The sequence below is a fragment of the Pseudophryne corroboree genome, chromosome 1, assembly GCF_028390025.1.
Source record: "Pseudophryne corroboree isolate aPseCor3 chromosome 1, aPseCor3.hap2, whole genome shotgun sequence".
In the NCBI taxonomy this organism is placed as follows: domain Eukaryota; kingdom Metazoa; phylum Chordata; class Amphibia; order Anura; family Myobatrachidae; genus Pseudophryne; species Pseudophryne corroboree.
In genome coordinates, this window is record NC_086444.1 from 1135996506 (window position 1) to 1136024157 (window position 27652).

At 48.9% G+C, this 27652-nt stretch overlaps 1 protein-coding gene across 8 annotated transcripts in view; it reads right to left on the reverse strand.

Moving 5' to 3' along the window:
* The window catches only part of LOC134928285 (sp110 nuclear body protein-like), a 200914-nt gene that overhangs the window by 67150 nt on the left and 106112 nt on the right, over positions 1-27652 (reverse strand). For all 8 annotated transcript variants that reach the window (XR_010177884.1, XM_063923859.1, XM_063923879.1 and 5 more), the window contains exons 7-9: positions 13180-13361; positions 12149-12299; positions 11425-11469 (exon numbers count right to left, since the gene is read on the reverse strand). Coding sequence is in view for 7 of the 8 variants with exons in the window: in XM_063923859.1 (XP_063779929.1) it covers positions 11425-11469; positions 12149-12299; positions 13180-13361 (378 nt within the window). In the remaining variant the exon portion in view is untranslated. The remainder of the gene's footprint in view (positions 1-11424; positions 11470-12148; positions 12300-13179; positions 13362-27652) is intronic.

Here is a 27652-nt window from a genome sequence, read left to right on the forward strand (position 1 = left end):
AAAGTGCTACCTGAGGGACACGAAGAGATCACATTTAAGGGCGAGCTTGTTACTACTCGTCAGGATAGGAGATCACCGAATTCAGAGCAGGAGAGCCATCGAGCTCCCGGGGGACCGTAATCCACTTGCGGGAGCCTGTGAGTCGAACCATAGTTCCCAGTTCAGGAGAAACTGGAAAGATCTATTATGGAGGTATGCAGTGATTTTTTCCATGCTTGCGAGATACCATACTTTATTGATGACCTGTTTAATAGGGGGGGGCTCCCTCTGTTTCCATTGAAGGGCAATTGAGCATCTAGCCGCGTTTAGGATCTGTGTCAGTAGTTTACCGGAGTTTGGGGGTGCGTTAGTAATGGGGAGGCCAAGCAGGAAGGACCAAGGGGCTTTTTGTACTTGGGTCTGGAGTACTGCACTCAACAGGCGTGCGACTGCATCCCAGAATATTGTGATTTTAGGGCACGTCCACCAAATGTGGAGGAAAGAGCCGTATTCCCCGCATTCTCTCCAGCACATGGGTGATGAGGATGGAAACATTTTGTGGAGTCTTGAGGGGACAAGATACCACCTGTATAGTATTTTATATGCATTTTCCTTTACCAGGGTTGAGATAGAGGACTTCGCGACCGCAGTGAAGATGTCCGACCAGTCATAGTCCTCAGGCACCGGTCCTAGATCCCGTTCCCACTGGAGTACGAAGGCCGGGGTCGTCTTCTGGTCCTGAGTCTGGAGAAGGGAGTACAGCAGAGAGATGATTCCCCGCTCGAGTGGTTTGTGATAACAGTAGGACTCCAGCGTGGTGAGAGGTTGGAACGGGGACGAGTTTGATAAAGAAGTGACAAAGTGTCTCAGCTGGAAATAGGTGAAAGGGTTCGCCTCCGGGAAGTCAAATTTCGTCATGATGTCCGATAGAGGAGCGCAGGTTCCATCGGAGAGCATGTCCAGAGCAAAGCGGATGTTCCGTTCCACCCATGGACCCGAGCGGGTCAGTGACTGACCCGGTGCGAAAGAAGGGTTGTCCCATAAGGGGGTAAGCGCCGAAGGAGATGACAGTAAGTGAAAGCGTCGCGTGCAATAGTCCCAGATCTGACAGGTGAAATCTAGCACCGGGTGCAATTGTAGGTGGGGAGATCTAGTTCTGGGAGGGGATAGGAGTAGGGATGACAAAGATGGGATGTGGCTAAGTGCCGTCTCCAGCTGAAGCCAGCGTAAAGTTTGTGTAGGGGCGAACCAGGTTACCGCCGGCTGAGATGGGAGGCCAAATAATATAGACGGATGTCTGGGAAACCTCTACCCCCTTCCTGCACTGGTTTGCGCAGAGTTGAAAAGCCTATTCTAGGCACCTTGTTACTCCACACAAATCGGAGCATCCATGAGTGGACTTGTGCTAAGACAGATTCCGGAACCTTCACTGGTAGTGTCTGAAACAAATAAAGTAAGCGGGGGACAATGTTCATTTTCAGAGCTACAATGCGACCCAGCCAGGAAATAATTAGTGATTGCCATTTATGGAGGTCGGCTTTAAGGTTATTGAGCAGTGGCGAAAAGTTTTCCTTATATAGATCTCCGTAGCGGCGTGTAATAAAGATCCCCAGATAACGAATTTTAGAAGCGCACCAGGTGAATTTAAAGTTGCTTTGCATGTGGGATAATCGGGGAGGGGGGATGTGGAAGGGGAGAGCCTCCGTTTTGGACCAGTTAACTTTGTACCCCGAGACTTGGCCATATTCAAGGAGGAGGTCAAAAAGGTTCGGCAAAGAAGTATGTGGCGAGGAAAGCGATAGGAGGACATCGTCTGCAAACAGCGAGATTTTGTAAGTAGAACCCCCCACCCTCAGCCCCCCGATGTCGGGCGAGGCTCGGATGCGGGCTGCTAATGGCTCTATAACTAAAGCAAAGATCAGAGGCGAGAGTGGGCAGCCCTGTCTGGTTCCGTTGGAGATAACTAGAGGGTCCGACTGCACTCCATTCACAGATACTCTGGCGGAAGGGCTCGAGTACAAGGCCTGGATTCCTGTGAGAAATTCCCCCTGGAAGCCGAAATGGGCAAGAGTTTCGAATAGAAAGGGCCAACCTATCCTGTCAAACGCCTTCTCCGCGTCCAGAGAAAGCAAAAGAGCAGGAGTGTGCGTAAGATTGATGTAGTGAGCAAGACTAACAACACGTCTTGTGTTGTCTCGGGCTTGGCGGCCGGGGATAAATCCCACCTGATCATTATGGACTAGGTGTGGCAATACACTATTCAGTCGGAGGGCTAAGATTTTTGCGTAGATCTTGATATCCGAGTTGAGTAGCGAGATAGGTCTATAGTTAGCGCAAATAGAAGCGTCTTTACCGTCCTTGGGAATAACTATAATTTTAGCCTCCAGAGCCGATTTGGAGAAAGAAGCCCCCTGTAGAACAGCGTTGAAGAGGGATGAAAGGTGGGGTGCAAGTTGGGGAAGAAAAGTCTTGTAATAGGCGGCCGTAAAGCCGTCTGGGCCCGGCGCCTTGGTAAGTTTTAGGGCTTTAACCACGGTGGCGATTTCTTCGTCGGAGATCTTTGAGTTTAATCCTGCAGCGTCCAATGGGCTCAGACAAGGCAGTTGGTAGTGGGATAGGAAGGTGCGGATGGCCTCATGAAAGTCCGGATTCGATTGAGTGGGCCCATGGGCATTGTACAGCTTTTCGTAGAAGCGCGAGAAAGCTTCAGTAATACCTTTAGGATCAGCTGTTTTCTTGCCAGAGGAGGACTGGATAGATAAGACGTTGTTCCTAGCAAGTTTAGCCCGAAGTCTAGAAGCTAGTAGTCGGTCAGCTTTATCCCCTTTTTCGTAAAAGGACTGATTAAGCCATTTCAGGCTAGTCTCTACCTTCGCTGTCAGGAGCATGTTTAGTTCCCCCTTGGCCGCGGACAAGGACGAGAGATCTGCTTCGGACCCTGTTTTTTTGTGTTTTTGTGAGAGGGACGCCACTAAGTCCGAGAGCTCCCGGATGCGTTTGGATCTGGACCTCTTGTTATAAGATGAGGCACTAATCAGGCTTCCGCGTATTACTGCTTTGTGGGCGTCCCATAATAACATAGGGGAAATAGATGGGGATGTATTTGTTTTAAAGTAGTGTAAGATTTCGGTAGTTATGTGAGCTTTTGTTTGAGGGTTCAGAAGGAGTCTGTCATTCAGCCTCCAAACAGGGTGCCGGGCGGGAGGATGCGGGCCAGGGACGTCCACAGAAACCGGGCCGTGGTCTGACCATGTGCTAGGGTGGATGGAGGCGTCAAGGATACATTGGGCTGGCTCCGCACTTGGGAATATCATGTCCAATCTTGTGTAAACATCGAAGATGGGGGAGTAATATGTGTAATCCCTAGCGTTTGACTCCTTCGCTCTCCAGGTGTCGAAGAGGAGGTGTTGTGACAGCAGATGGTTTAGAGCGGTTGCGTTGCGCGAGTGAGAGGAGCGCATGGATCTAGGCAGAGGTTTTGATCTGTCCAGGTCGCTATCCAGAGTCATATTAAAGTCCCCCCCCAACACCACGCTGCCGTTTCTGTGCAAGGCTAAGAGGCTATTTAGGGAGCGGAAGAAAGGGGCCTGAAGCTGGTTTGGAGCATATACGTTCAAGAACGTGTAGGGGGATCCGTTTAGCAACCCTACTAACAGCAAGTATCTGCCTTCAGGGTCCCTCAGTATTTCAGAGGGGGTAAAATCTAGGTGGCTGGCAAAGAGTATAGAGACCCCCTTCTTTTTGCGCATGGGGTCGCAAGCATGGAAAGATTGTGGAAAAGATTTTGATCTAAGTTCGGGATGCGACTTACCCGAGAAGTGGGTCTCCTGTAGAAATACGATGTCTCCCCTAAGTTGTTTAAGGGACTGGAATAAAAAAGAGCGTTTACGTGGGCTGTTTAATCCCTTCGTGTTCAGGGAAGTTATTCTAAGAACCATGGTGTTGAGGTGGAGCACGATTCCTGTGGAAGCGCATCAGCGGGACCCCTGGGGAGAGAGGGGAAAGGAAAGGGGAGGAAATCAGAGAAAGAGGGGGAGAGAGAATAAGAGAACAGATGATGCATAGGCAAAGATTAGTACCAGTAACTTGATAACAGAGAGAATCCATTCTCACTAGTCGGACCCAAGGAAGAAGGAGACCCGCAGGTCCAGTTCGTCCGACGTCGACCTCGGAGGTCGGGTGGGGGGTGGATGAACCCGGCCGATCAGAGAGGAGACCGGGTCCCGTGTGTGAACAAACTCAATTTAAATGTATATATTGCGGCTTATAGGCCAGAGGAGCTAACGGGGAAGGGAGGAGAGGGGGGGAAGGGGGGAGTGGAAGGGGGTGAGCCGCATATTACGGTTGGTAGGCAGAAGGAACCAACAGGGGGGGGGAGAAGAGCAAGTTCGAGGGAACTGAAGGTAAACATGGTATGTCCATTACGAAGTAACAGTAGTGACATCGGGATCAGCTTAGATTAAGAAAAGAGGGTTCGGCCCAATCGGGCCACCCGGGGCAGGAGCCCGCGCGGCCAGGCGCGTAGGTCCCTGCCCCAAGGGCCCGGGAAGGCCCACCCAAAACATATCCACCAAAACATCAAACGGTCAACAGCAGTTATCTAGAGGGCTCCTCGCCATCGAACCCCCCCGAATGAACCCAGCCGATCGGAGAGGAGGCCGGGTCCAGTGTAGGAACCCAGGGTAAACACGGCGTGGCAGTCACAAGGCAACAATAACAACATTAATGGTAATATAAAGTAATAAGAAAGAGGCCGCGGCCCAGTCGGGCCACCCGGGACAGTAGCCCCCGCGGTCAGCCGCGCGAAGCCCCTGCCCCAGGGGCCCGAGAAGGCCCGCCCGCCAGACATGCAGCAGGACAATAAACAGTAAACCATTGTTACACAGAGGATCCAGCACCCCATGCGAGCCTCAGCAAAGTGCAACGAGTCCCCCTGAGGTACGCTGAGGGCCCGTTTGGGCATCGCGTCCCTGTAAGGCCTACAACATATGTCGGCTCATGTATCCAAAGAGGCGCGCGGTGACGGTCCAACTGTGCTCCAATCTGGAGGTGGGGCCGTGAGGAGAGGGGAGGTGTTGACTGGTAGAGGTCGCTGAGAGGTGGCCGGAGGGTCGGAGATGTTTAGTTGACGGAGCAATTGTAGGGCTTCGTCAGGAGATCTGGCAGAGAGGAATTTACCGTCCGCCCTGACCTGGAGGGCAAAGGGAAAGCCCCATCTATATCTGATGTTGTTGTCTCTCAGGGCTTTGGTTATGTCCTTTAGTTCCCGCCTCCTATTCAGCGTAACCGGTGACAGGTCCTGGAAGATTGAAAGATCGGAGCCTTCGAAGGAGGTAACCGGAGACCTCCGGGCTTTGGCGAAAACTTGGTCTTTGACCGCAAAGTAGTGAAACCGTAGAATCACATCTCTCGGTGTTTTAGCATCCTGAGATCTAGGGCGCAGGGCTCTGTGAGCTCTATCTAGGAGTAACATGTCGTCCGGAACGGAGGGAGCAAGAGTGCGGAAGAGGCGGAGCAGGTAATCCGTGAGGTGGGTTTGCTCCACCGTCTCGGGAACGTTGCGGATTCGAAGATTGTTCCGACGGCCTCTGTTGTCCAAATCTTCTTGTTTATCCGCCAACAGCATAACATCGGTACGCATTTGAGTCATCTCCTGTTCCGATTCTTGTTGAAAGGCGATGAGCTCCTCTTGTTTTCTTTCGATGGCATCAACTCTGGAGCCCAGGTTGTCCACATCGTTTTTCAGGCCCGAGACAGCCTCCTGCACCTCCGCGCGGATTGATTTTTTAATGTTGCGCATTTCGGACAAGAGGAGGGCGACGTCTGCTTTTGTGGCGGGTGTAGAGGAAGAGTCATCTTCTGAGTCCCGGTCAGAGGTGGGTGGGGGTGAGGCAGTTTTCCGAGTGGAGGATGGGGTAGAGTTCTTGAAGTAGCCCACCAAGTTATGGGCGTTCGTCTTTTTCCCCCATTTAGGCATCGTGATGGAGAGGGGTGAGAAAGATTGGTAGTCAACACCTGGACAGGTATGGGGGAGCTCCTAAAGCATTAGAATGGCACACGGGACCCGGTGCGTTACATGGCAAGATCACATGTTGGACGGTTCACAGGAGGGTGGCCCGCAGAGCCCGATCAAGTGCACCGATGTGGTAAGGAACACCCCTGAACCTCCAGCTAGTTTAGGATCTCCCAGGGTCCCTGTCAGGGTGATCTGATGGGCCGCGTCCGTTGTCTGTGTGGGCGTAAGAGGTGGCGCCCTGGGGGTGCCCCTGGCGGTATCAGTGTTCGTAGGCCCTTAGTTATATGTCGTCTAACCGTAGTGAATGATTAGAGGGGGGAGAGCACTTGCCGGGTAGTGTGTCGCCCCAGCTGCTGAGCGTTGCGGTGCCCCGTCGGCCGGATGTATGAGGCAGTGCAGCCAGATGGGGGGACAGCGCCTATAAGGTGAGCTTGGACCAAAAGGTCCTGTTCTGTGGGAGCACAGTCCAAGCGCAGCACCGCGAATCTGGGGAGGATAGGTGAAGGGTTAGGTAATTGCCCAGGCTCTCACCCTCCGCAGCTGTGCAGGTTTACACTGTGCTTATATATTCCGGGGCCCAGGAGGGGGATATTAATGTAAGGGGAGAGCAGCCACGGCGTCTCCACATAGGATTCCTCAGGGGATCTACAGCTGCGCCAGGCCTCTGCTAATATGTCTGCAGTGTATCCCGCCGACCCGTCTGGCAGGCCAGTGTTTAATTTAATTTGCTCCCCAGCCGGGGAGGTGAGCAGGGCCAGGGGAAGCTCCTGAGTCGGATGTCAGGGGCGGGTGACGATGCCGGCAGACCGATCCCAAGACAGGGCCCGTCAGGCCGGCAGTATGGAGCCAGGAGCTACACCCGTGGTTATGTTTGTGGTGTGTCGGAGCAGCGGGGAGGGATAGAGAGCTGTGGTGAGACGCTGGGAAGCACCAGCGTATGACTCACCCGCCGCACGGGGCCGCCGCCGTCCGCCGCTCACAGCTCCGTCTTCCTCGAACGCAGAGGTCCCCGGCAAGCTCCGGTTCGGGGGGGGGGGGAAGGTATCTCCCTCCGCCTGTCTGTAGTCCCCGCCGGTGTATGATGGGCTCGTCCTCCGGGTTGCGCCGTCTGCAGGTCTGTACCGGATGAGGGGGGGGGGAACCGAACTCCAGCCCCCGGCTTCTGGTGGAGGGGAAGGCCGCAACCCGCGGGAACCCTTAGAAGGGCTCCCCGGCTCCGCGACCGAAACCCCTCGCCCTGGGTGACAAAGGGCACAGGTATCTCTATTTGTGCGCCTGTGGGGTTCTGCAAAACCCTGATTATAGCAGGTATGTGTGTGGGGCTGCAGGAGCTCACATGGAACGCTTCCTCTCAGCACACCAGCCAGGCCACGCCCCACGTTCTCCTTTTTTTAACCTTTTACAGTTTAGGTATTTGTAAAACTTTTTAGGATTGGCTTTACTCTCTATAGCGATTTGCTTTTCGTTTACAATTTAAGCTGCTCTTATTACTTTTTTGCATCTTTTATTGCATTCCTTGTAATACTGGAATGACCCCTCCCCACAGCGGTGCAAGTGGGCGGGTACAGCGTACCCTTAAGAATTTAGCCGTGGGTACGCCGTAGCCACCGCCGACGGGCCACATCTCCTCGCTGCTCCCTCACTCCCTCCGCTACTGCATGAGGGGAGGAGAGCGCAGCGTTCACCTCTCCTGCTCTTCAGTGTCTTCCTTCAATACAGCGCCGGACCGTGAGCCAATCAGAGCTCGTGGACCAGCGGACCGCGAGCTTTGATTGGCTCACGGATCGATGCTGAATTGAAGGAAAACACCCGCACCGCCGCCGGAGACTGAGGGGCAGGAGAGGGGCATGCTACGCTCTCCTCCCCTCACACACACAGGACAGCAGCAGCGGTGAGCAGCAGGGAAGGGGCATGTATACCTTGAACTGGGGCACATCTGGCACTGCGTGGGACATGTGTATCTTGCACTGGGGGCATATCTGACACTGAGGGCATTTCTGGCACTGAGGGAAGGGTGACGTGTATCTGGCATTGGGGGCATATCTGGCACTGCAGGGACATGTGTATTTGGCACTGGGGGCATATCTGGCACTGGGGGGACATGTGTATCTGGCACTGGGGGGACATGTGTATCTGCGGGGACATGTGTATCTGGCACTGGGGGGCATATCTGACACTGGGAGGACACGTGTATCTGACACTGGGGGCATTTCTGTATCTTGCACTGGGGGCATATCTGGCACTGGGGGAATATCTGGCACTGTGGGGGCATTTCTGTATCTGGCACTGGAGGGCAATGTATATCTGACACAGTGGGGGCATTTGTGTATCTGGCACTGTGAGGCAATGTATATCTGGCACTGTGGGGCAAGGTGTATCTGGCACTGTGAGGCAATGTATATCTGGCACTGTGAGGCAATGTATATCTGGCACTGCGAGGCAATGTATATCTAGCACCCTGGGGGCATTTGTGTATCTGGCACAGTGAGGCAATGTGTATCTGGCACTGTGGGGCAACGTGTATCTGGCACTGTGGGGCAACGTGCATCTGGCACTGTGGGGCAACGTGCATCTGGCACTGTGGGGCAACGTGCATCTGGCACTGTGGGGCAACGTGCATCTGGCACTGTGGGGCAACGTGTATCTGGCACTGTGGGGCAACGTGTATCTGGCACTGTGGGGCAACGTGTATCTGGCACTGTGGGGCAACGTGTATCTGGCACTATTGGGGTCATATGTGTATCTGCCCCTGCCCCCATATGTGTATCACGCCCCATGTGGCATTTGGTCACACCCCTTTTTTGGGCGCTCACAGTACCTATAAAACATTTTTTCTACTTGCACCACTGCCTCCCCACCAATAGATTTCCATGCTTTGAAAGCACGCCTCTTTTTAGCCATTTCTTTTTTGACCTCCTTATTAAGCCACATTGGTTTGTGTTTAGTACTCCTGCGTTTACTGCCCATTGGAATGAATTTGTGAATATTGCTATCAAGCAACCCTTTTAAAGCATCCCACATCTCCGATGTGTCCTTACCATGAAACAAAACTTCCCAGTCAATGTCGTTTAGTGCCTGTCTCAGCATACTGAAGTTAGAGTTTCTAAAGTTTAATGTTTTGGTTGATCCCTTATAGCTATGTTTCTTGAAACTGATCTCGAATGTGATCATATAGTGATCACTGTTTCCCAAGGTCTCCCCAACTGTAATATTTGATATAATGTCCACATTATTGGTAATAACTAGGTCCAGAATATTATTACCTCTGGTTGGGTCCTCGACTAATTGAGACAAGTATTGATCCTAGCTTTTACACATGAATCGTTACTCTAATTTATATCAGGATAATTTAAATCCCCTATCACTAGGATGTCCCCCGTTCCCGCAGCTTTTTCAATTTGCTGCAAAAGTTGTTCCTCCTCATATATGCTAATATCCGGATGTTTGTAGCACGTGCCAATGACTAGTTTTTTTGCTTCAATCTCAACCCATAGTGATTAAGTTTGGTTTTAGAGATGGTTTTACATACCCCTCCTTCCCTTTTGGTAGCCCTATCCCTCCTGAAAAGTGAATATCCCTCCAAATTTGCAACCCAGTCGTGAGAGTCGTCCCACCATGTTTCCGTAATACCTATAATATCAAACTGATTTTTTGATACAAGCCATTCCAATTCCCCCATTTTACCTGATAGTCTTCTTGCAAGCATACACTTTAGCTTAATATATCCTTTACCCATTTGTTTTAATGGTTACTTACCATTATTTACAAGTGCCTCTCTAGAATTACTCTTACCGACTGTTATTCTCTTCCCTCCCTTACCACCCCCATCATACTCAATACAGCCTTTCTTACTATTATCCCTATTTGACCTATTAGGTCTTTCTAACCCCCCACACCCTTCCCCCCAACCCCCCAATGGAGGTATTTTCCCTTATGCTATGGACATCATAGTCTGAAGGATAAATGTATTTGGCAATGGTACAAATTAATTTTAGTCAAGGTCAGTTCTATATATCTGACATGTTATTTTGAGTTCAAAGATAATTGTGTCCGATAACTGTTTTTGTGGTTAATTAAGAATCAGTTTTAACCTTGGAATACAGTCTTTACATACAACATATGCTGTAACCTCACATGTAAGTGGTATCCTGGTATCCTATGCTATATAAACTGAGGGACTATACTATTGCTTCCATCTCAGACTTTGTATGACCTGCAGCACAGTCAGTCAATCTGATGACAGGAGGACCTGAATGTATCCCTGGGTATCACAACCACTCGAACAGGTTGTGTCAAACAATCCATAGCAAGTACATTTCCATGCTTATCGATTGTCAAGTTATTCATATTAGAATAAAGCAATTTTTAACAAAAATGCTGTTTTGTCTGTTTTCTTTAACTCGGTGTGTCCAAAGAACTTAGTTCCACCTGGAACACATATACAGTATAGCTTAGCAGAAAGCACCCTCTTTGTATAATACCAGCTCTAGGTAGGGATCTGGTGTGACAGGGAGAGTGATGTCATAATGGAATAGATACAGTTGAATGCCCTGTTGTATAGAGAATACTTTTTAGTAAACATGGGTGATGTTATAGAGGGGTGATATAAAGCAAGGAAATCATCAACAAAAGATTGGGCAAAAGCCAATCATATGGAAAAGCAATTCTGAATAGATCCGAATAAAAGTTTTTCTAGAACTGCATGATCTACAAAATAAAATAAATAAAAATGGACAGATGAATACTGTACCAGAAAGTGCCTGTAGCTCATGTTCGATCTATACGTACCTGGACGTATTGTGCCAGAGCTGTACGTATGGGATCAGTACTAAATCCCGCTGGACGGGTTCCCGGCGGTCGAAATACAGACGCGGAATCCTGACCACACAAACCCGACAGGGGTGGCGAGCGGAACGCAGCCCCTTGCGGACACGGTGCCTCGCTACACTCGGCACACTAATTTATTCTCCCTCTATGTGTGCCGTGGACACCCACGGAGGGAGAATATGTCGGGATTGTGCCGGTCGGGATTCCGGCGTCTGTATTTCGACCGCCGGGATTCCGTCCATCGGGATCTTGACCGCATCCCATACGTACAGATGTAGCCACGCTCATTGTGGCTGCAATGTGGGCGCACGTGCATTCCCAGAGCGCCGAGTCGCACCTTAGTACAGCGAGCTGAAACTTTTTTCCTATAATGTAATCTCAATGGCCGCGGGTGCAACTAAAACGCATGCGCGCACATAACGGGTAATGAGGCCAGTCACAGACACGATGAGCATGGCTGCATATGTAGGTAAAAATATAACAATCAGTCATATCATGCGTTATACGTAGTATAGTACTATAAGCCTAAGAAACAAGAGCAAACTGAAAATTGTCACTGTGTATCAGCGTATAAATACAGAGATGACATTGTGGTACGTTACCTGAAGAAGGTGGATAAATTTCTAGCTTTAGCGCATCGTTTAAACCTGAAAAAAATAACAACGTATTATAATCAGTTACACACTACTGTTACCTGGTTATAATATCTTTGGCTTATACAGCAATACAGTATGTGAAAAATGCAAAGAACTATAGAAACAGAGCAACAACACTGACAAATCAAGTACTACCAGCTGAAGGGGTCACTAAGCAATGAGCTAACAAGAAGCGGCTAGATAGTGGATGATGACCTTCAGTAGCACTATATACACTGCCCTTAGAGGTGCATCTGGTGATGTATCATATATGGCACACTAGGTGAACATGCCTGTACTCGGCTTACATCTGCCCACTTGTGCCAACCTCTGTTCCGTCTCTCTGCTTGTTTTTGGCAGGTTGGAGCTGAAAATGTAAAGCGTCACTAATTCAGTGTAAAGCAAACAAGGCTTTACACTGAATGTTAGTGCAGCTTCGTAAATATAGCTCAGATAGTGGTTAACAGGCGAGAGACACTGAAAATACCACTGACCATCTGGAACAAGCAAGTAGTAGTGAGACAGTGGACAGTTGTGCTGGCGTAGGGGGATGTGCCGGAACACACAGCCGATGTTTTAGAAGTTATTTCTTTCTAATCTACACTAAGATTATTAAGAGATTACGGCATTTCCTAAATAATTGCTATAACATATCGCTGTTACTAGTAGGTATGGCTCTGGCGTGACCTACTTTGCAAGATGATATTGAGATCGGGGAACAGGTCAAGATAGTATTCCTGGAACACATAGGCAAAAAATAGGTCTATGTTGTTTCTCTGTTCAATGAAGCCCAGAGCTTCGTACAGCACCTCCTTAGTAGGCCTTTTGTCAGCTTGGAGCATCTGTTAAAAATAACACGAAAAAAAAATATTTTGTTTAAATTCCAAATCACTTAAGGACTTTTCATACCTCCACTTCTAAGGGGTGTATTCAATAGCTGTCGGAAGTTGCCGTCTTGTCGGAAAGAGGGCAGCTTCCGACAGATTTCGGTCGGAAAGGGCTTCCGACCTATTCAATATGGGCATTTTTTTCCGACAAATCGAGAATTCCCGACTTGTCGTAAAACACGTGGATAGGCGGAATAGCCGCTGATCCGTGTACTTCTGTCAGAAACGGGGTAAAACCCAACAGGTTTTGGCCCTCTTTCCGACAATCTCAATCCGGTGCGGCGGACTATGAGGAGCGGTGCGGCGGGCTACGGGGAGCGGTGCGGCGGGCTACGGGGAGCAGGGATGACAGGTACCTTGACAGCCGTCCCCTGGTCAGGCACCTCTCTCCCTGCAGCGCGGCACTGGGTGGCCGTGATGTGTGGCTCCAGCAGCTCCCTGTGTTCTCACACTCGAGGAGCTGCCGACAGTCGCACGGACACCGGCTATCCGACAGTCGGATTTAGCCACTCTATTGAATAGAGATGTCAGATCTATTCAGACAAATGCATGTCGGAATGGATAAGACTCTTATTGAATAGACCCCTAAATTTTTACTTCACCTACTGGGCCTGCCAGTTTGGGTGTGAGTGTGGTTTTAAAGATTAAGGGGGTGGTTTATAGATTGGGGGTGTGGTTTAAATGATTCCATTTCTCAAATTGGGACTATTGGGAGGTATACTTATGTGTATAAATAATACATATAATAAACACATTAACCTTGGAGTCAATAAACCATATGCAAGGTGTACATGAAATGTCACTTTTAATAAACATGAGCTATAAAATCACTTACCAACATTTGTAATTTAGTCAGCATTCTTTTATCCTGCAATCCGTGTAGTATTGGAAATCGTTCATCTATAGCTTCACAGATATACATTTTGTTGTGTTTAAAAAAATCCAATAGATCTTCAGGCCTGCTAAAATTTGGAAACTGTTTCCCGTTAAACGGCCCGGCTTGGTCTTCATTGGGTTCTGTGCACAGAAAATAAGAATTTACTTACCGATAATTCTATTTCTCGGAGTCCGTAGTGGATGCTGGGGTTCCTGAAAGGACCATGGGGAATAGCGGCTCCGCAGGAGACAGGGCACAAAAAAGTAAAGCTTTACTAGGTCAGGTGGTGTGCACTGGCCCCTCCCCCTATGACCCTCCTCCAGACTCCAGTTAGGTACTGTGCCCGGACGAGCATACACAATAAGGGAGGCATTTTGAATCCCGGGTAAGACTCATACCAGCCACACCAATCACACCGTACAACTTGTGATCTAAACCCAGTTAACAGTATGATAACAGAAAGGGCCTCTTAAAGATGGCTCCTTAACAATAACCCGAATTAGTTAACAATAACTATGTACAAGTATTGCAGATAATCCGCACTTGGGATGGGCGCCCAGCATCCACTACGGACTCCGAGAAATAGAATTATCGGTAAGTAAATTCTTATTTTCTCTATCGTCCTAAGTGGATGCTGGGGTTCCTGAAAGGACCATGGGGATTATACCAAAGCTCCCAAACGGGCGGGAGAGTGCGGATGACTCTGCAGCACCGAATGAGAGAACTCCAGGTCCTCCTTTGCCAGGGTATCAAATTTGTAAAATTTTACAAACGTGTTCTCCCCCGACCACGTAGCTGCTCGGCAGAGTTGTAATGCCGAGACCCCTCGGGCAGCCGCCCAAGATGAGCCCACCTTCCTTGTGGAGTGGGCTTTTACAGTTTTAGGCTGTGGCAGGCCTGCCACAGAATGTGCAAGTTGAATTGTGTTACAAATCCAACGAGCAATCGACTGCTTAGAAGCAGGTGCGCCCAACTTGTTGGGTGCATACAATATAAACAGCGAGTCAGATTTTCTGACTCCAGCCGTCCTTGAAATGTATATTTTTAAGGCTCTGACAACGTCCAACAACTTGGAGTCCTCCAAGTCGCTAGTGGCCGCAGGCACCACAATAGGTTGGTTCAGATGAAATGCTGATACCACTTTAGGGAGAAAATGCGGACGAGTCCGCAGTTCTGCCCTATCCGAATGGAAGATTAGATAAGGACTTTTATAAGATAAAGCCGCCAATTCAGATACTCTCCTGGCAGAGGCCAGGGCTAGTAACATAGTCACTTTCAATGTGAGATATTTCAAATCCACCTTTTTCAATGGTTCAAACCAATGGGATTTGAGGAAATCTAAAACTACATTTAGATCCCACGGTGCCACCGGAGGCACCACAGGAGGCTGTATATGCAGTACTCCCTTGACAAAAGTCTGGACCTCAGGGACAGAGGCCAATTCTTTTTGGAAGAATATTGACAGGGCCGAAATTTGAACCTTAATGGATCCCAATTTGAGACCCATAGATAATCCTGATTGCAGGAAATGTAGGAAACGACCCAGTTGGAATTCCTCCGTCGGAACCCTCCGATCCTCGCACCACGCTACATATTTTCGCCAAATGCGGTGATAATGTTTCACGGTGACTTCCTTCCGTGCCTTAATCAAGGTAGGAATGACTTCTTCTGGAATGCCTTTCCCTTTTAGGATCTGGCGTTCAACCGCCATGCCGTCAAACGCAGCCGCGGTAAGTCTTGAAAAAGACAGGGACCCTGCTGTAGCAGGTCCCTTCTCAGAGGTAGAGGCCACGGTTCGTCCGTGAGCATCTCTTGAAGTTCCGGATACCAAGTCCTTCTCGGCCAATCCGGAACCACTAGTATTGTTCTTACTCTTCTTTGCCGTATGATCTTCAATACCTTTGGTATGAGCGGCAGAGGAGGAAACACATACACTGACTGGTACACCCAAGGAGTTACCAGTGCGTCCACAGCTATTGCCTGTGGATCTCTTGACCTGGCGCAATATTTGTCCAGTTTCTTGTTGAGGCGAGACGCCATCATGTCTACAATTTGTCTTTCCCAACGGTCTATTAACATGTTGAAGACTTCTGGATGTAGACCCCACTCTCCCGGATGAAGATCGTGTCTGCTGAGGAAGTCTGCTTCCCAGTTGTCCACGCCCGGGATGAACACTGCTGACAGTGCTATCACGTGATTCTCCGCCCAGCGAAGAATCTTGGCAGCTTCTGCCATTGCACTCCTGCTTCTTGTGCCGCCCTGCCTGTTTACATGGGCGACCGCCGTGATGTTGTCCGACTGAATCAACACCGGCTTTCCTTGCAGGAGAAGTTCCGCCTGGCTTAGAGCATTGTAGATTGCTCTTAGTTCCAGAATGTTTATGTGAAGAGACTTTTCCAGACTCGTCCATACTCCCTGGAAGTTTCTTCCTTGTGTGACTGCTCCCCAGCCTCTCAGGCTGGCGTCCGTGGTCACCAGGATCCAATCCTGAATGCCGAATCTGCGGCCTTCTAATAGGTGAGCCTTCTGCAACCACCACAGAAGTGACACCCTTGTCTTTGGTGACAGGGTTATTCGCAGGTGCATCTGCAGATGCGACCCTGACCATTTGTCCAACAGATCCCTTTGGAATATTCTTGCATGGAATCTGCCGAATGGAATTGCTTCGTAAGAAGCCACCATTTTTCCCAGGACTCTTGTGCATTGATGTACTGACACTTTTCCTGGTTTTAGGAGGTTCCTGACCAGATCGGATAACTCCTTGGCTTTTTCCTCTGGAAGGAAAACCTTTTTCTGAACCGTGTCCAGAATCATTCCTAGGAACAGCAGACGAGTTGTCGGGATTAAATGGGATTTTGGAATATTCAGAATCCACCCGTGTTGTCTTAGCACCTCTTGAGATAGTGCTAAAGCTGTCTCCAGCTGTTCTCTGGACCTTGCCCTTATTAGGAGATCGTCCAAGTATGGGATAACTAATACGCCTTTTCTTCGAAGAAGAATCATCATCTCGGCCATTACCTTGGTAAAGACCCGAGGCGCCGTGGACAATCCGAACGGCAGCGTCTGAAACTGATAGTGACAGTTTTGAACAATGAACCTGAGGTACCCCTGGTGTGCGGGGTAAATCGGAACGTGTAGATACGCATCCTTGATGTCCAAGGATACCATAAAGTCCCCTTCTTCCAGGTTCGCTATCACTGCTCTGAGTGACTCCATCTTGAACTTGAACTTTTTTATGTAGAGGTTCAAGGACTTCAGATTTAGAATAGGCCTTACCGAGCCATCCGGCTTCGGTACCACAAATAGAGTGGAATAATACCCCTTTCCTTGTTGTAATAGGGGTACTTTGACTATCACCTGCTGAGCGTACAGCTTGTGAATGGCTTCCAACACCCTCTCCCTTTCGGAAGAGACGGTTGGTAAGGCAGACTTCAGGAAACGATGAGGAGGATCCGTCTCTAATTCCAACCTGTACCCCTGAGATATTATCTGCAGGATCCAGGGGTCTACCTGCGAGTGAGCCCACTGCGCGCTGTAATTTTTGAGACGGCCCCCCACTGTCCCCGAGTCCGCTTGAGAGGCCCCAGCGTCATGCTGAGGTTTTTGCAGGAGCCGGGGAGGGCTTCTGTTCCTGGGAAGGAGCTGCCTGTTGGTGTCTCTTCCCTCTTCCTCTGCCTCGTGGCAGGTACGACAAGCCCTTTGCTCTCTTATTTTTGTAGGAGCGAAAAGGCTGCGGTTGAAAGGTCGGTGCCTTTCTCTGTTGGGGAGTGACTTGAGGTAAAAAAGTGGATTTCCCGGCAGTAGCCGTGGCCACCAAGTCTGATAGACCAACTCCAAATAACTCCTCCCCTTTATACGGCAAAACCTCCATGTGACGTTTTGAATCCGCATCGCCTGTCCACTGTCGTGTCCATAAGGCTCTTCTGGCTGAAATGGACATAGCACTCACCCGAGATGCCAGTGTGCAAATATCCCTCTGTGCATCACGCATATAGATAAATGCATCCTTTATTTGTTCTAACGACAGTAAAACATTGTCCCTATCTAGGGTATCAATATTTTCAATCAGGGATTCTGACCAAACTACTCCAGCACTGCACATCCAGGCAGTTGCTATAGCTGGTCGTAGTATAACACCTGCATGTGTGTATATATCCTTTTGAATAACTTCCATCTTTCTATCTGATGGATCCTTAAGTGCGGCCGTCTCAGGAGAGGGTAACGCCACTTGTTTGGATAAGCGTGTGAGCGCCTTGTCCACCTTAGGGGGTGTTTCCCAGCGCGCCCTAACCTCTGGCGGGAAAGGGTATAATGCCAATAACTTTTTTGAAATTATCAACTTTTTATCAGGAGCAACCCACGCTTCATCACACACGTCATTTAATTCTTCTGATTCAGGAAAAACTGTTTGTAGTTTTTTCACACCATACATAATACCCTGTTTTACGGTATCTGTAGTATCAGCTAAATGTAACGTCTCCTTCATTGCCAAAATCATATAACGTGTGGCCCTACTGGAAAATACGTTTGAATTTCTACCGTCGTCACTGGAATCAGTGCCCGTGTCTGGGTCTGTGTCGACCGACTGAGGCAAAGGGCGTTTTACAGCCCCTGACGGTGTTTGAGGCGCCTGGACAGGCATTAATTGATTGTCCGGCCGCCTCATGTCCTCAACTGACTGTTTAAGGGAAGATAAACCATCACGTAATTCCACAAATAAAGGCATCCATTCTGGTGTCGACCCCCTGGGGGGTGACATCTGCATATTTGGCAATTGCTCCGCCTCCACACCAATATCGTCCTCATACATGTCGACACCACGTACCGACACACACCGCAAACTCACAGGGAATGCTCTAATGAAGACAGGACCCACTAGCCCTTTTGGGGAGACAGAGGGAGAGTCTGCCAGCACACACCACAAAGCGCTATATATACAAGGGATATCCTTATATTAAGTGCTCCCTTATAGCTGCTTTAATATATATATATATAGCCATTAATGTGCCCCCCCTCTCTGTTTTACCCTGTTTCTGTAGTGCAGTGCAGGGGAGAGACCTGGGAGCCGTTCTGACCAGCGAAGCTGTGACAGAAAATGGCGCCGTGTGCTGAGGAGATAGGCCCCGCCCCTTTTTCGGCGGGTTCTTCTCCCGCTATTTTTCCAGTCAGGCAGGGGTTAAATATCTCCATATAGCCCCTATGGGCTATATGTGAGGTATTTTTAGCCTTGTATAAGGTTTATATTTGCCTCTCAGAGCGCCCCCCCCCAGCGCTCTGCACCCTCAGTGACTGCCCAGTGAAGTGTGCTGAGAGGAAAATGGCGCACAGCTGCAGTGCTGTGCGCTACCTTATGAAGACTGAGGAGTCTTCAGCCGCCGGTTTCCGGACCTCTTCACGCTTCAGCATCTGCAAGGGGGTCGGCGGCGCGGCTCCGGGACCGGACTCCACGGCTGGGCCTGTGTTCGATCCCTCTGGAGCTAATGGTGTCCAGTAGCCAAGCAGCAAATCCACTCTGCATGCAGGTGAGTTTACTACTTTCCCCCTAAGTCCCACGTTGCAGTGATCCTGTTGCCAGCAGGACTCACTGTAAAGAAAAAAACCTAAACTAAACTTTCTCTAAGCAGCTCTTTAGGAGAGCCACCTAGATTGCACCCTTCTCGTTCGGGCACAAAATCTAACTGGAGTCTGGAGGAGGGTCATAGGGGGAGGGGCCAGTGCACACCACCTGACCTAGTAAAGCTTTACTTTTTTGTGCCCTGTCTCCTGCGGAGCCGCTATTCCCCATGGTCCTTTCAGGAACCCCAGCATCCACTTAGGACGATAGAGAAAGATGTATAGTCATTTTTTTTTAGTAAGTGTTGCCAGGATTGGGACACACTGATGGTGCCAGTTACTCTTGACTGCATAGGTGATATAGTCTCCTGTGGGACTACACATCCTAGCATATCCTGCCACAGTTTTACATCAGGCCATGTTAAAACTGTGGCAGGGCATGCTTGGATGTGTAGTTCAACAGCAGCTGGAGGGCCGCCTATTGCCCATTCTTGTTTTAAAAGGTCAACAAGCCCAAAATTAAAAAAATCATCTTTGACCACAAAATACATTGTTCCTGTGTTACCCTGACATTCTACTGTAATTCTGTTAAATAAAAGTATACTTCCGGTGGGCGGGGCATCCAGCATGGCACTTCTTAACCGAGCTCCTGCACACCTTTCCTTCATCTTTCACCTAATTCCAATTTGCCTAGAAAGTAGTGCCTCTCCTCATCCTGATGAAGAGACGGAGGTGTAAATTGTGTAGGAGCCGATTTTCTTATCTGCGGAGTCCAGCCATCGGGATTTATGGCCTACTCAACTTGACTGGCTAGCGTGAACTAAGGTCTCAATCTATGCAGCACAGCTTGGATCCCTGTTACCCTGTTTGTGAGTCTAATAGTGGCTCGGAGCTGCAGGCTGTGGTCACCTACCTGGATCTGACTACATCCACCAACGGGAAAACGCTTGAGACCGGCGAGATGGCTGCACTGTCCCTCCTATCTGTGGACCACATGGCGTGACTTTCCGTGGCTGGCGGGATAGAGGGAAGGTTGAAGCGACAGTGGCCCCGTGGCTTGATGTGAAACTCTGGCCGAGACCCGTTGACCTTCTGACTCGCTGACCCTGGAGGGAAGTTTCCGCCGGCGGATCAGAGCCCCCGCTGCCTGCCTAGTCCGGACCGTAACTAAGATTTCAATCAGTGGGACACCCGCTGCTACCGCTGTCTGTCCTCTGTGAAGCACCGCTGGTGGTGGCGCTGTGGACCCTGGATTCACCTCTTGCGGCAGGAGTTGCCTGCAGCTTCCCTCAGCCTGGTTCCGCTGCTGGCAAGTGGGGACGGGAAAAGCCTCCATCACACTCAAGGTTTAATTAACACTTGCTCGGACCGTTTGACCTGTGAGAATTCTCTAACAGTTTTTTGCTTATACTGTGAAGTGGAAGTGATTTCAAAGGGTTCCCTAAATTGCATTGGGGGCGCTGTTCCTATATTAATAATCTGCCAATATCTGATTTATTTATTTTTTTATAGTTTTGATGCACATATTTGAGCTATAGACATGAGTCGGAGTTGTATGTAGGGGATTGTTTTGTGCTGCCTTTCTCTGATACCATTACAAATATAGGACTATAACATCTGGGGGCTACTGGGCCATTCATATGTGACGTCAGCATTTTTCTCGAATGAAGCCCTTGCCCTTCTGTATAGCCTGACTAGGTCACAGACAGATACTTAAAGTCCTCATCTGCTCATACCCTACATTCACACCAGGAGGCGGAGATGGTCAGGAATCATAAAAAAAATCAGCTGGCTCCAGCCTCTCCTCCCCCCCAGCCCCCATTTGCCTCTGTAGAACCCTCGGAAGGTGTATTGGATAGGCCATCTCCAAGAACTGCTGTACCCACCCCCGAGGAAAATGCTAAAGTTACCATCAGTATGCTTATGACATTACTTGATAAAAAATTTGAGGACCTACACACTAGATTAAAAACATCACTCACGAAAATAAATTCTAACACGGCAAGAGTAGTGATACTGGAACAGAGGCTTAGTGACGAGGACTCTGTCCATGATATGCAAGCTATTATTAACCGTAGGGACCAAACCATTCAAACTCTGTCCGCGAAGTTTGATGATTTGGAGAACAGGGACCGCAGATGTAATTTGCGGTTTATCGGAATTCCTGAATCTGTAAGGGGTCAGAATTGGTTAGTGATCGCATACCCAAGGCATTGGGAATTTTTGATGCTTCCTTTGTCCCACAAGTTGAGAGCGCACACAGAATTGGTCCAGAGAGGCAGGATCAGGGGAATAGACCCAGTCCGACCACTGCTAAATTGATTATAGAGCTAAAGAGAGGGTCTCGGCGGCCTACCGTACAAATCAACCCTTGAGAATGGAGGGTGTTTCCATATTAATTTTTCAAGATTTTTCGGTACTGGTGTCTCAAAAAAGGAAGGAATTTTCCAAAGTGTGTAAACTGCTGCTGCAACAAAACAAGAGATTTGCCCTAATGTATCCAGCTAAATTACATATTCTGGAAAATGGCTGGCCTATTTACTTTACTGACCTCCACCAAGCAAAAACTCATATAATGGAGAGATAGCAGGATTTTAATTACCTACCGGTAAATCCTTTTCTTGTAGTCCGTAGAGGATGCTGGGGTCCAATTTAGTACCATGGGGTATAGACGGGTCCTTTGGGAGCCACTGGCACTTTAAGAGTTTAATAGTGTGGGCGGGCTCCTCCCTCTATGCCCCTCCTACCAGAAACTAGAAACTGTGCCCGAGGAGACGGACATACTTCGAGAGAAGGAAATACACAGATAGTGGTGAGATTCACACCAGCTCACACATAACAAAAAGGAAAGCCAAGCTAACCAACTTGGACCGAAATCAGCAATGGCTGAACCAACAAACGTAACCAAGTAACAATGCAGGAATACGAAGCACCCAGTTGAAACTTCATCGTAGGAAACGTCTTGGATTCACACCAAGACACATACTTTTTCCAAATCCGATGTTAATATTTACACGTTACTACTTTCCTAGCTTGGATCAGAGTAGGAATGACCTTATTCAGAATGCCCTTCCTAGCTAAGATCTTGCGTTCATCGTCCATGCCGTCAAACGTAGCCGTGGTAAGTCTTGATAGGCGAAAAGCCCCTGTTGTAGAAGGTCCTCGCGTAGAGGAAGAGGCCTCGTATCCTCCAACAGTAATTCCAGTAGATCCGCGTACCAAGCCCGTCTTGGCCAGTCCGGAGCAATGAGGATCGCCTGAACTTTTGTTCTTTTGATTAGTTTGAGAATCCTTGGGATGAGTGGAAGTGGAGGGAATACATACACCGAGTGGAACACCCACGGAGTTACCAGGGCGTCCACCGCCACTGCTTGCGAGTCTCTTGACCTGGAACAGTACCTCTGAAGCTTCTTGTTGAGGCGAGAGGCCATCATGTCTATGTGAGGTACGTCCCACTGGCTTGTTACCAACGCGAACACCTCCGGGTGGAGTCCCCATTCTCCTGGATGGAGATCGTGTCTGCTGAGGAAGTCTGCTTCCCAGTTGTCCACTCCTGGAATGAAGATCGCCGACAGCGCCAGCGCATGCCTTTCTGCCCAGAGGAGGATTCTCGTTACCTCTGACATTGCAGCTCTGCTCTACATTCCGCCCTGCCTGTTGATGTAGGACACACCGCCGTGACGTTGTCCGACTGAACCTGAATGGCCCGATCTTGCAGAAGATGTGCCGCTTGTAGAAGGCCGTTGTATATGGCCCTTAGTTCCAGAACGTTTATTGGAAGGACAGATTCCTGACTTGACCACCTTCCTTGGAAGTTTTCCCCCTGGGTGACTGCTCCCCAACCTCTGAGGCTTGCATCCGTGGTTAGAAGAATCCAGTTCTGAATCCCAAACCTGAGGCCCTCGAGCAAGTGAGGAGTTTGCAGCCACCAGAGGAGTGAAATCCTGGCTTTCGGAGACAGGCGTATCCACTAGTGCATGTGAAGTTGTGATCCCGACCACTTGTCCAGGAGATCCAGCTGGAAGTACTGTGCATGGAATCTTCCGTACTGTAGAGCCTCGTAGGAGGCCACAATCTTTCCCAGTAGCCGAATGCACTGATGAACCGAAACCCGGGCTGGTTTCAAGACATCCCGGACCATTGATTGGATTCACCAACGCTTTCTCCAGTGGTAGAAGCTGTGGAGAGGCCAAATGGTAGGGCCTGGAACTGGTAGTGACAGTCCTGTAGTGCAAACCTTAGATAATCCTGGTGAGGCGGCCAGATCGGAATGTGAAGGTACGCATCCTTGATATCCAGGGATACCAGGAATTCCCCCTCCTCCAGACCTGAGACCACCGCTCTCAGAGACTCCATCTTGAACTTGAACACTTGTAAGTATGGGTTCAAGGACTTTAGGTTCAATATTGGCCTTACCGAACCATCTGGCTTCGGTACTACAAACAGGTTTACGTAATAACCCCTGTTTTTTATGTGAGGTGGAACTGGAACAATCACATTTGTTTGTAACAATTTTTGAATGGCTTCCTGCAGAATTGTACTTTGTCAGCGAAGCTGATAAGCCTGGTTTGAAGAATCTGTGAGGTGAGAGTACTTGAGATTCCAGTCTGTAGCCCTGGGTAACAATATCTTTTACCCAGGGGTCTAGGCACAACGCCGCCCAGAAGTGACTGAAAACTTTTAGTCTCGCTCCCACCTGCCCGATCCCCAGGCTGTGAGGTCCACCGTCATGCTGAAGACTTGGAGATAGCAGAACATGGTTTCTGCTCCTGGGAACCTGTTGGTGCAGGTTTTCTGGATTTTCCCCGACCTCCTCTAAAGAAGGTGGGGGGACCTTTCGATTTTTTTAAATTTTGCGGTCCGAAAGGACTGCAGAGTAGGATAAGATTTCCGAGCCGGTGCAGATGCGGAGGGAAGAAAGGTCTTACCCGCAGTTGCCGTGGATATCCACGAATCCAGTGCTTCCCCAAACTTGGCATGACCTGTGAAGGGTAGATTTTCCACTCTCTTCTTGGATTCCGCATCCGCAGTCCATTGGCGTAGCCAGAGTCCTCTGTGTGCCGAGACTGCCATGGAAGTAGCCCTTGCATTAAGCAGGCCAATGTCCTTCATGGCTTCCAACATGAAACCTGCAGAATCCTGTATGTGATGTAAGAACAAGTCAATGTCACTCCTGTCCATAGCATCTAATTCCTCTAGTAATGTGCCTGACCACTTTACTATGGCTTTAGAAATCCACGCACAAGCAATAGTGGGCCTTAAGGCCACGCCTGTAGCCGTGTATAGTGATTTGAGCATAGTCTCTATCTAGCGGTTAGCCGGCTCCTTTAAGACGGTTGAACCGTGGACAGGTAAAACCACCTTTTTTGACAACCTAGATACAGAAGCGTCTACTATAGGTGGATTTTCCCACTTTTTCCTGTCCTCTTCAGGGAAAGGAAAAGCAATGAGAATTCTTTTAGGGATCTGGAATTTTTTCTCTGGGCTTTCCCAGGATTTTTCAAACAAGGAGTTTAACTCCTTAGAAGCAGGGAAGGTAAGCAAGGATGTCTTATTTACAGTAAAGTAAGTCTCCTCTTCCTGCTTATGTACCTTCTACGTAATGTGTAAAACATCCCTAATGGCTTCAATCATTAGTTGCACCCCTTTAGCAAGGGAGGCACCCCTTCCCCCCCGACCCCCACATATTCCCATCGCCGTCCCCTGTATCAGAGTCGGTATCCGTGTCAGCTTGCATTATCTGGGCAAGTGGACGTTTATGTGGGTATGTAGGTGGGTTTTTAGATGAAGTAGTGGGGGCCGAAGCCTGCAAGGCCTCCACAGATTTTCTCAAAAATTGCGTCTCCCTTTCAGTATGTGACATCCTAGTTGAAATCTGGGATGTCATCCCCCTTAAAGAATCCACCCATGGGGGTTCGGATTCAGAAGGCTGAGACAGTATATTGCATTCCTGAGTACATTAAATAGACTCCTCAGGAGAAGATAAACACTCTGCAGCACAGGGCACAGAGTCCTTGGACATGGTAATGTGGGATATACACACTTACACACACACACACACACACACACACACACACACACACACACACACACACACCGGAAAATGTCACACAGTTTCCCCCAGAGTACCTTCAGAGAGACACAGAGTATAAGGAGCCAGCCACACAGCGCCCCTATAGGCAATTATTATGATAAAAGTCTGGCACTGACTAACTACCCCTAATAGGGTAATTAGTTGTATTATCACACTCCCCTCTGTCTATAACACCCTGTTACCGCAGAGGTATAGCTGGAAGCATGTGGAGGGCAGCGCTCCCTGTCAGCGTCTCCTCTGATCTGCAGGGAGAAAATGGCGCTGGTGAGTTCTGGATCCACTCTGAGAGGAAGCCCCACCCCTTTTAATGGCACGCGGCTTCCCGCACTAATGTTTAAACTGGCCTGAGGTTTTGTTAGTGCTAACAGCGGGATTAGCCCCTGTCAGCTGCTGGACCAGTGTAGGGTGTATTCGCGCTGGCTCAGGACACCCCTCACAGCGCCTACACAGTGTGTTGCTGAGCCTTCCTGGAGCGCAGCCTGTCAGAGCTGCGCTCCCACCCTTGTGCAGCTACACCCGCCGGTAACCCGCTAACCGGGACGCCGGCGCTGTACTCACCCCACTTCTTTCTTCTGGCTCTTTTAAGGGGTGGCAGTCGTGCTGCGGGAGTGAGCGGTCGTGCTGCGGGAGTGAGCAGCACCTTCAGGAGCTCAGTGTCCTGTCAGTGGAGATAGAGAACCATTAACTTCTAGAGTTGGTTCCTACTCCCCCCCCTAAGTCCCACGAAGCAGGGAGGCTGTTGCCAGCAGCCTCCCTGTACCTAACTAACTCAAGAAAATAATAAAACTAGAAAAACTCCTAGGAGCTCCCCTAGCTGTGAGCGGCTCCTCCGGGCACATTTTCTAAACTGAGTCTGGTAGGAGGGGCATAGAGGGCGGAGCCAGCCCACACTATTAAACTCTTAGTGACCATGGCTCCTGGTGGACCCATCTATACCCCATGGTACTAAATTGGACCCCAGCATCCTCTAGGATTTGAGAGATAACCAGGGTCACCAGCACCTCCTGATTTGGAGACGTAGGTTATATTGACTCATATTTGGTATGCCTGGTGCTCTTGGAACATGGCGTAGATGTGTACATTGCTGCCCTTCCTCTTTAACAATTTTGAGACTCCCTCGTCCACCATTCTATATTGAAGGGAACCGGCTGTGGGCCATGTTCTTTGGGAGCACGAGGCTCCGATAGTCACGTCGAACTATTTACTAACATAAATGTAAATACTGTCTGTCACTGTACGAGCAATGATACAGAATGGCTGTACTATAGTTACGCTGGATTTTTCTGTGGATGGGACAATCCATAACCTTTGTTAAGTTTGTTGCAGCTTGTTCGTTCATTTGGTCTAGACATTTAGCCCCGTTACTGGGCTTTCAGGTAGAGGATTTCTAGATAATTTCTAGAGCATCTCATCTGAATAATGACGGGATTCTCTGAGGTTTTTGTGGTTGCCTACCACCACTTTTTTCAGTTGCAAAAAAGGAAATGCAAGTATGTTGTGATGCAAATAATTCGGATACACTGCTATTTTACATGTATCTTAATCTTTGGAATTTATAATAGGATTGTTGGGGAGCGGAGGAGAGACGACTATTTGGGCTTTCAGGTCTCTGTATATTTTATGGTACATTTCGCCCTTACTGTTATGATGCTTACTAAATGTCTACGTCATTAAATGTACTTGACAAGCCCCCATTGCCACCACATTTTTCCTTATTTATATGGAATGTTAATGGGCTAAATACCCCGATAAAAAGAAAAAAAAGTTGTCACTCATTTGCGTAGATTTAAACCTGATGTAGTAATGTTGCAGGAGACACATTGGGTGCAGGGAGATGGCTCCATCCTGAAAGCTTGTTGGCTAGGTGACTGTATCCGCTTCCCATACGTCCAAGTCGAGGGGTGTGGCAGTGTTGTTTGCTAGGAACCTTCGTTACAATATCTTAGACATATTTGCAGACACTGAGGGTCGATTCTTGATAATAGATGTGGAGATAGAGGGCCGTAAATATACATTGGCAAACATCTATGCCCCCAACGATACACAGGCCCGATTTTTCTCCAAGGTAACGCAACTATTGGCCCGGCGTACTACGTATGAACTTATCTTGGCAGAGGATTTCAATTCAGTGGTTGATTCTGTAATCGATAGGTCCCCCCCTCCCCTTACGTAATCCATGTCCTTCGTCTTGGTGTCATCTACACAACTTTATGAACACCCACTTGCTATGTGACCCTTGGCGGCTTTTACATGGAACTGAATACACATATACATATTTACAGTATCTAGAGCACATACTTCCCTTTCCAGAATTGACTTTTTCTTAATTTCTAACTCTTTATTGGCGCAAGTGAAAGACACGACTATAGGAGACATAATAGTCTCTGAACATGCTCCAGTAACTATGGAGTTGTGGTACTCTTCGCTGGCCTCAGTTGACCGCCTTTGGCGCTTTCCGGATTACTTATCTAACTGAGGATTTTAAAACCTTCCTGGTTATCTCCTGGGCGAATTATCAGGATGATAATATTGAACACTGGGATGATATTGTGTTTTTCTGGGGGGCGTCAAAGGCGGTTATGCGTGGACAAATTATACAATATGTATCTCAGCTTCGGAAGAAAACGGGGCAACAATATAATATTTTACAGGCGGAAGTGTCGAATGCTTTCAGGGTGTATCAAACTAATAATTCACCTTCTACGTTTGGAGCATATTTACAAAACAAACAACTTCTGGAATCCTTTCTCACAGCGCAGGCCAGAACGAGACTGGATCACACGA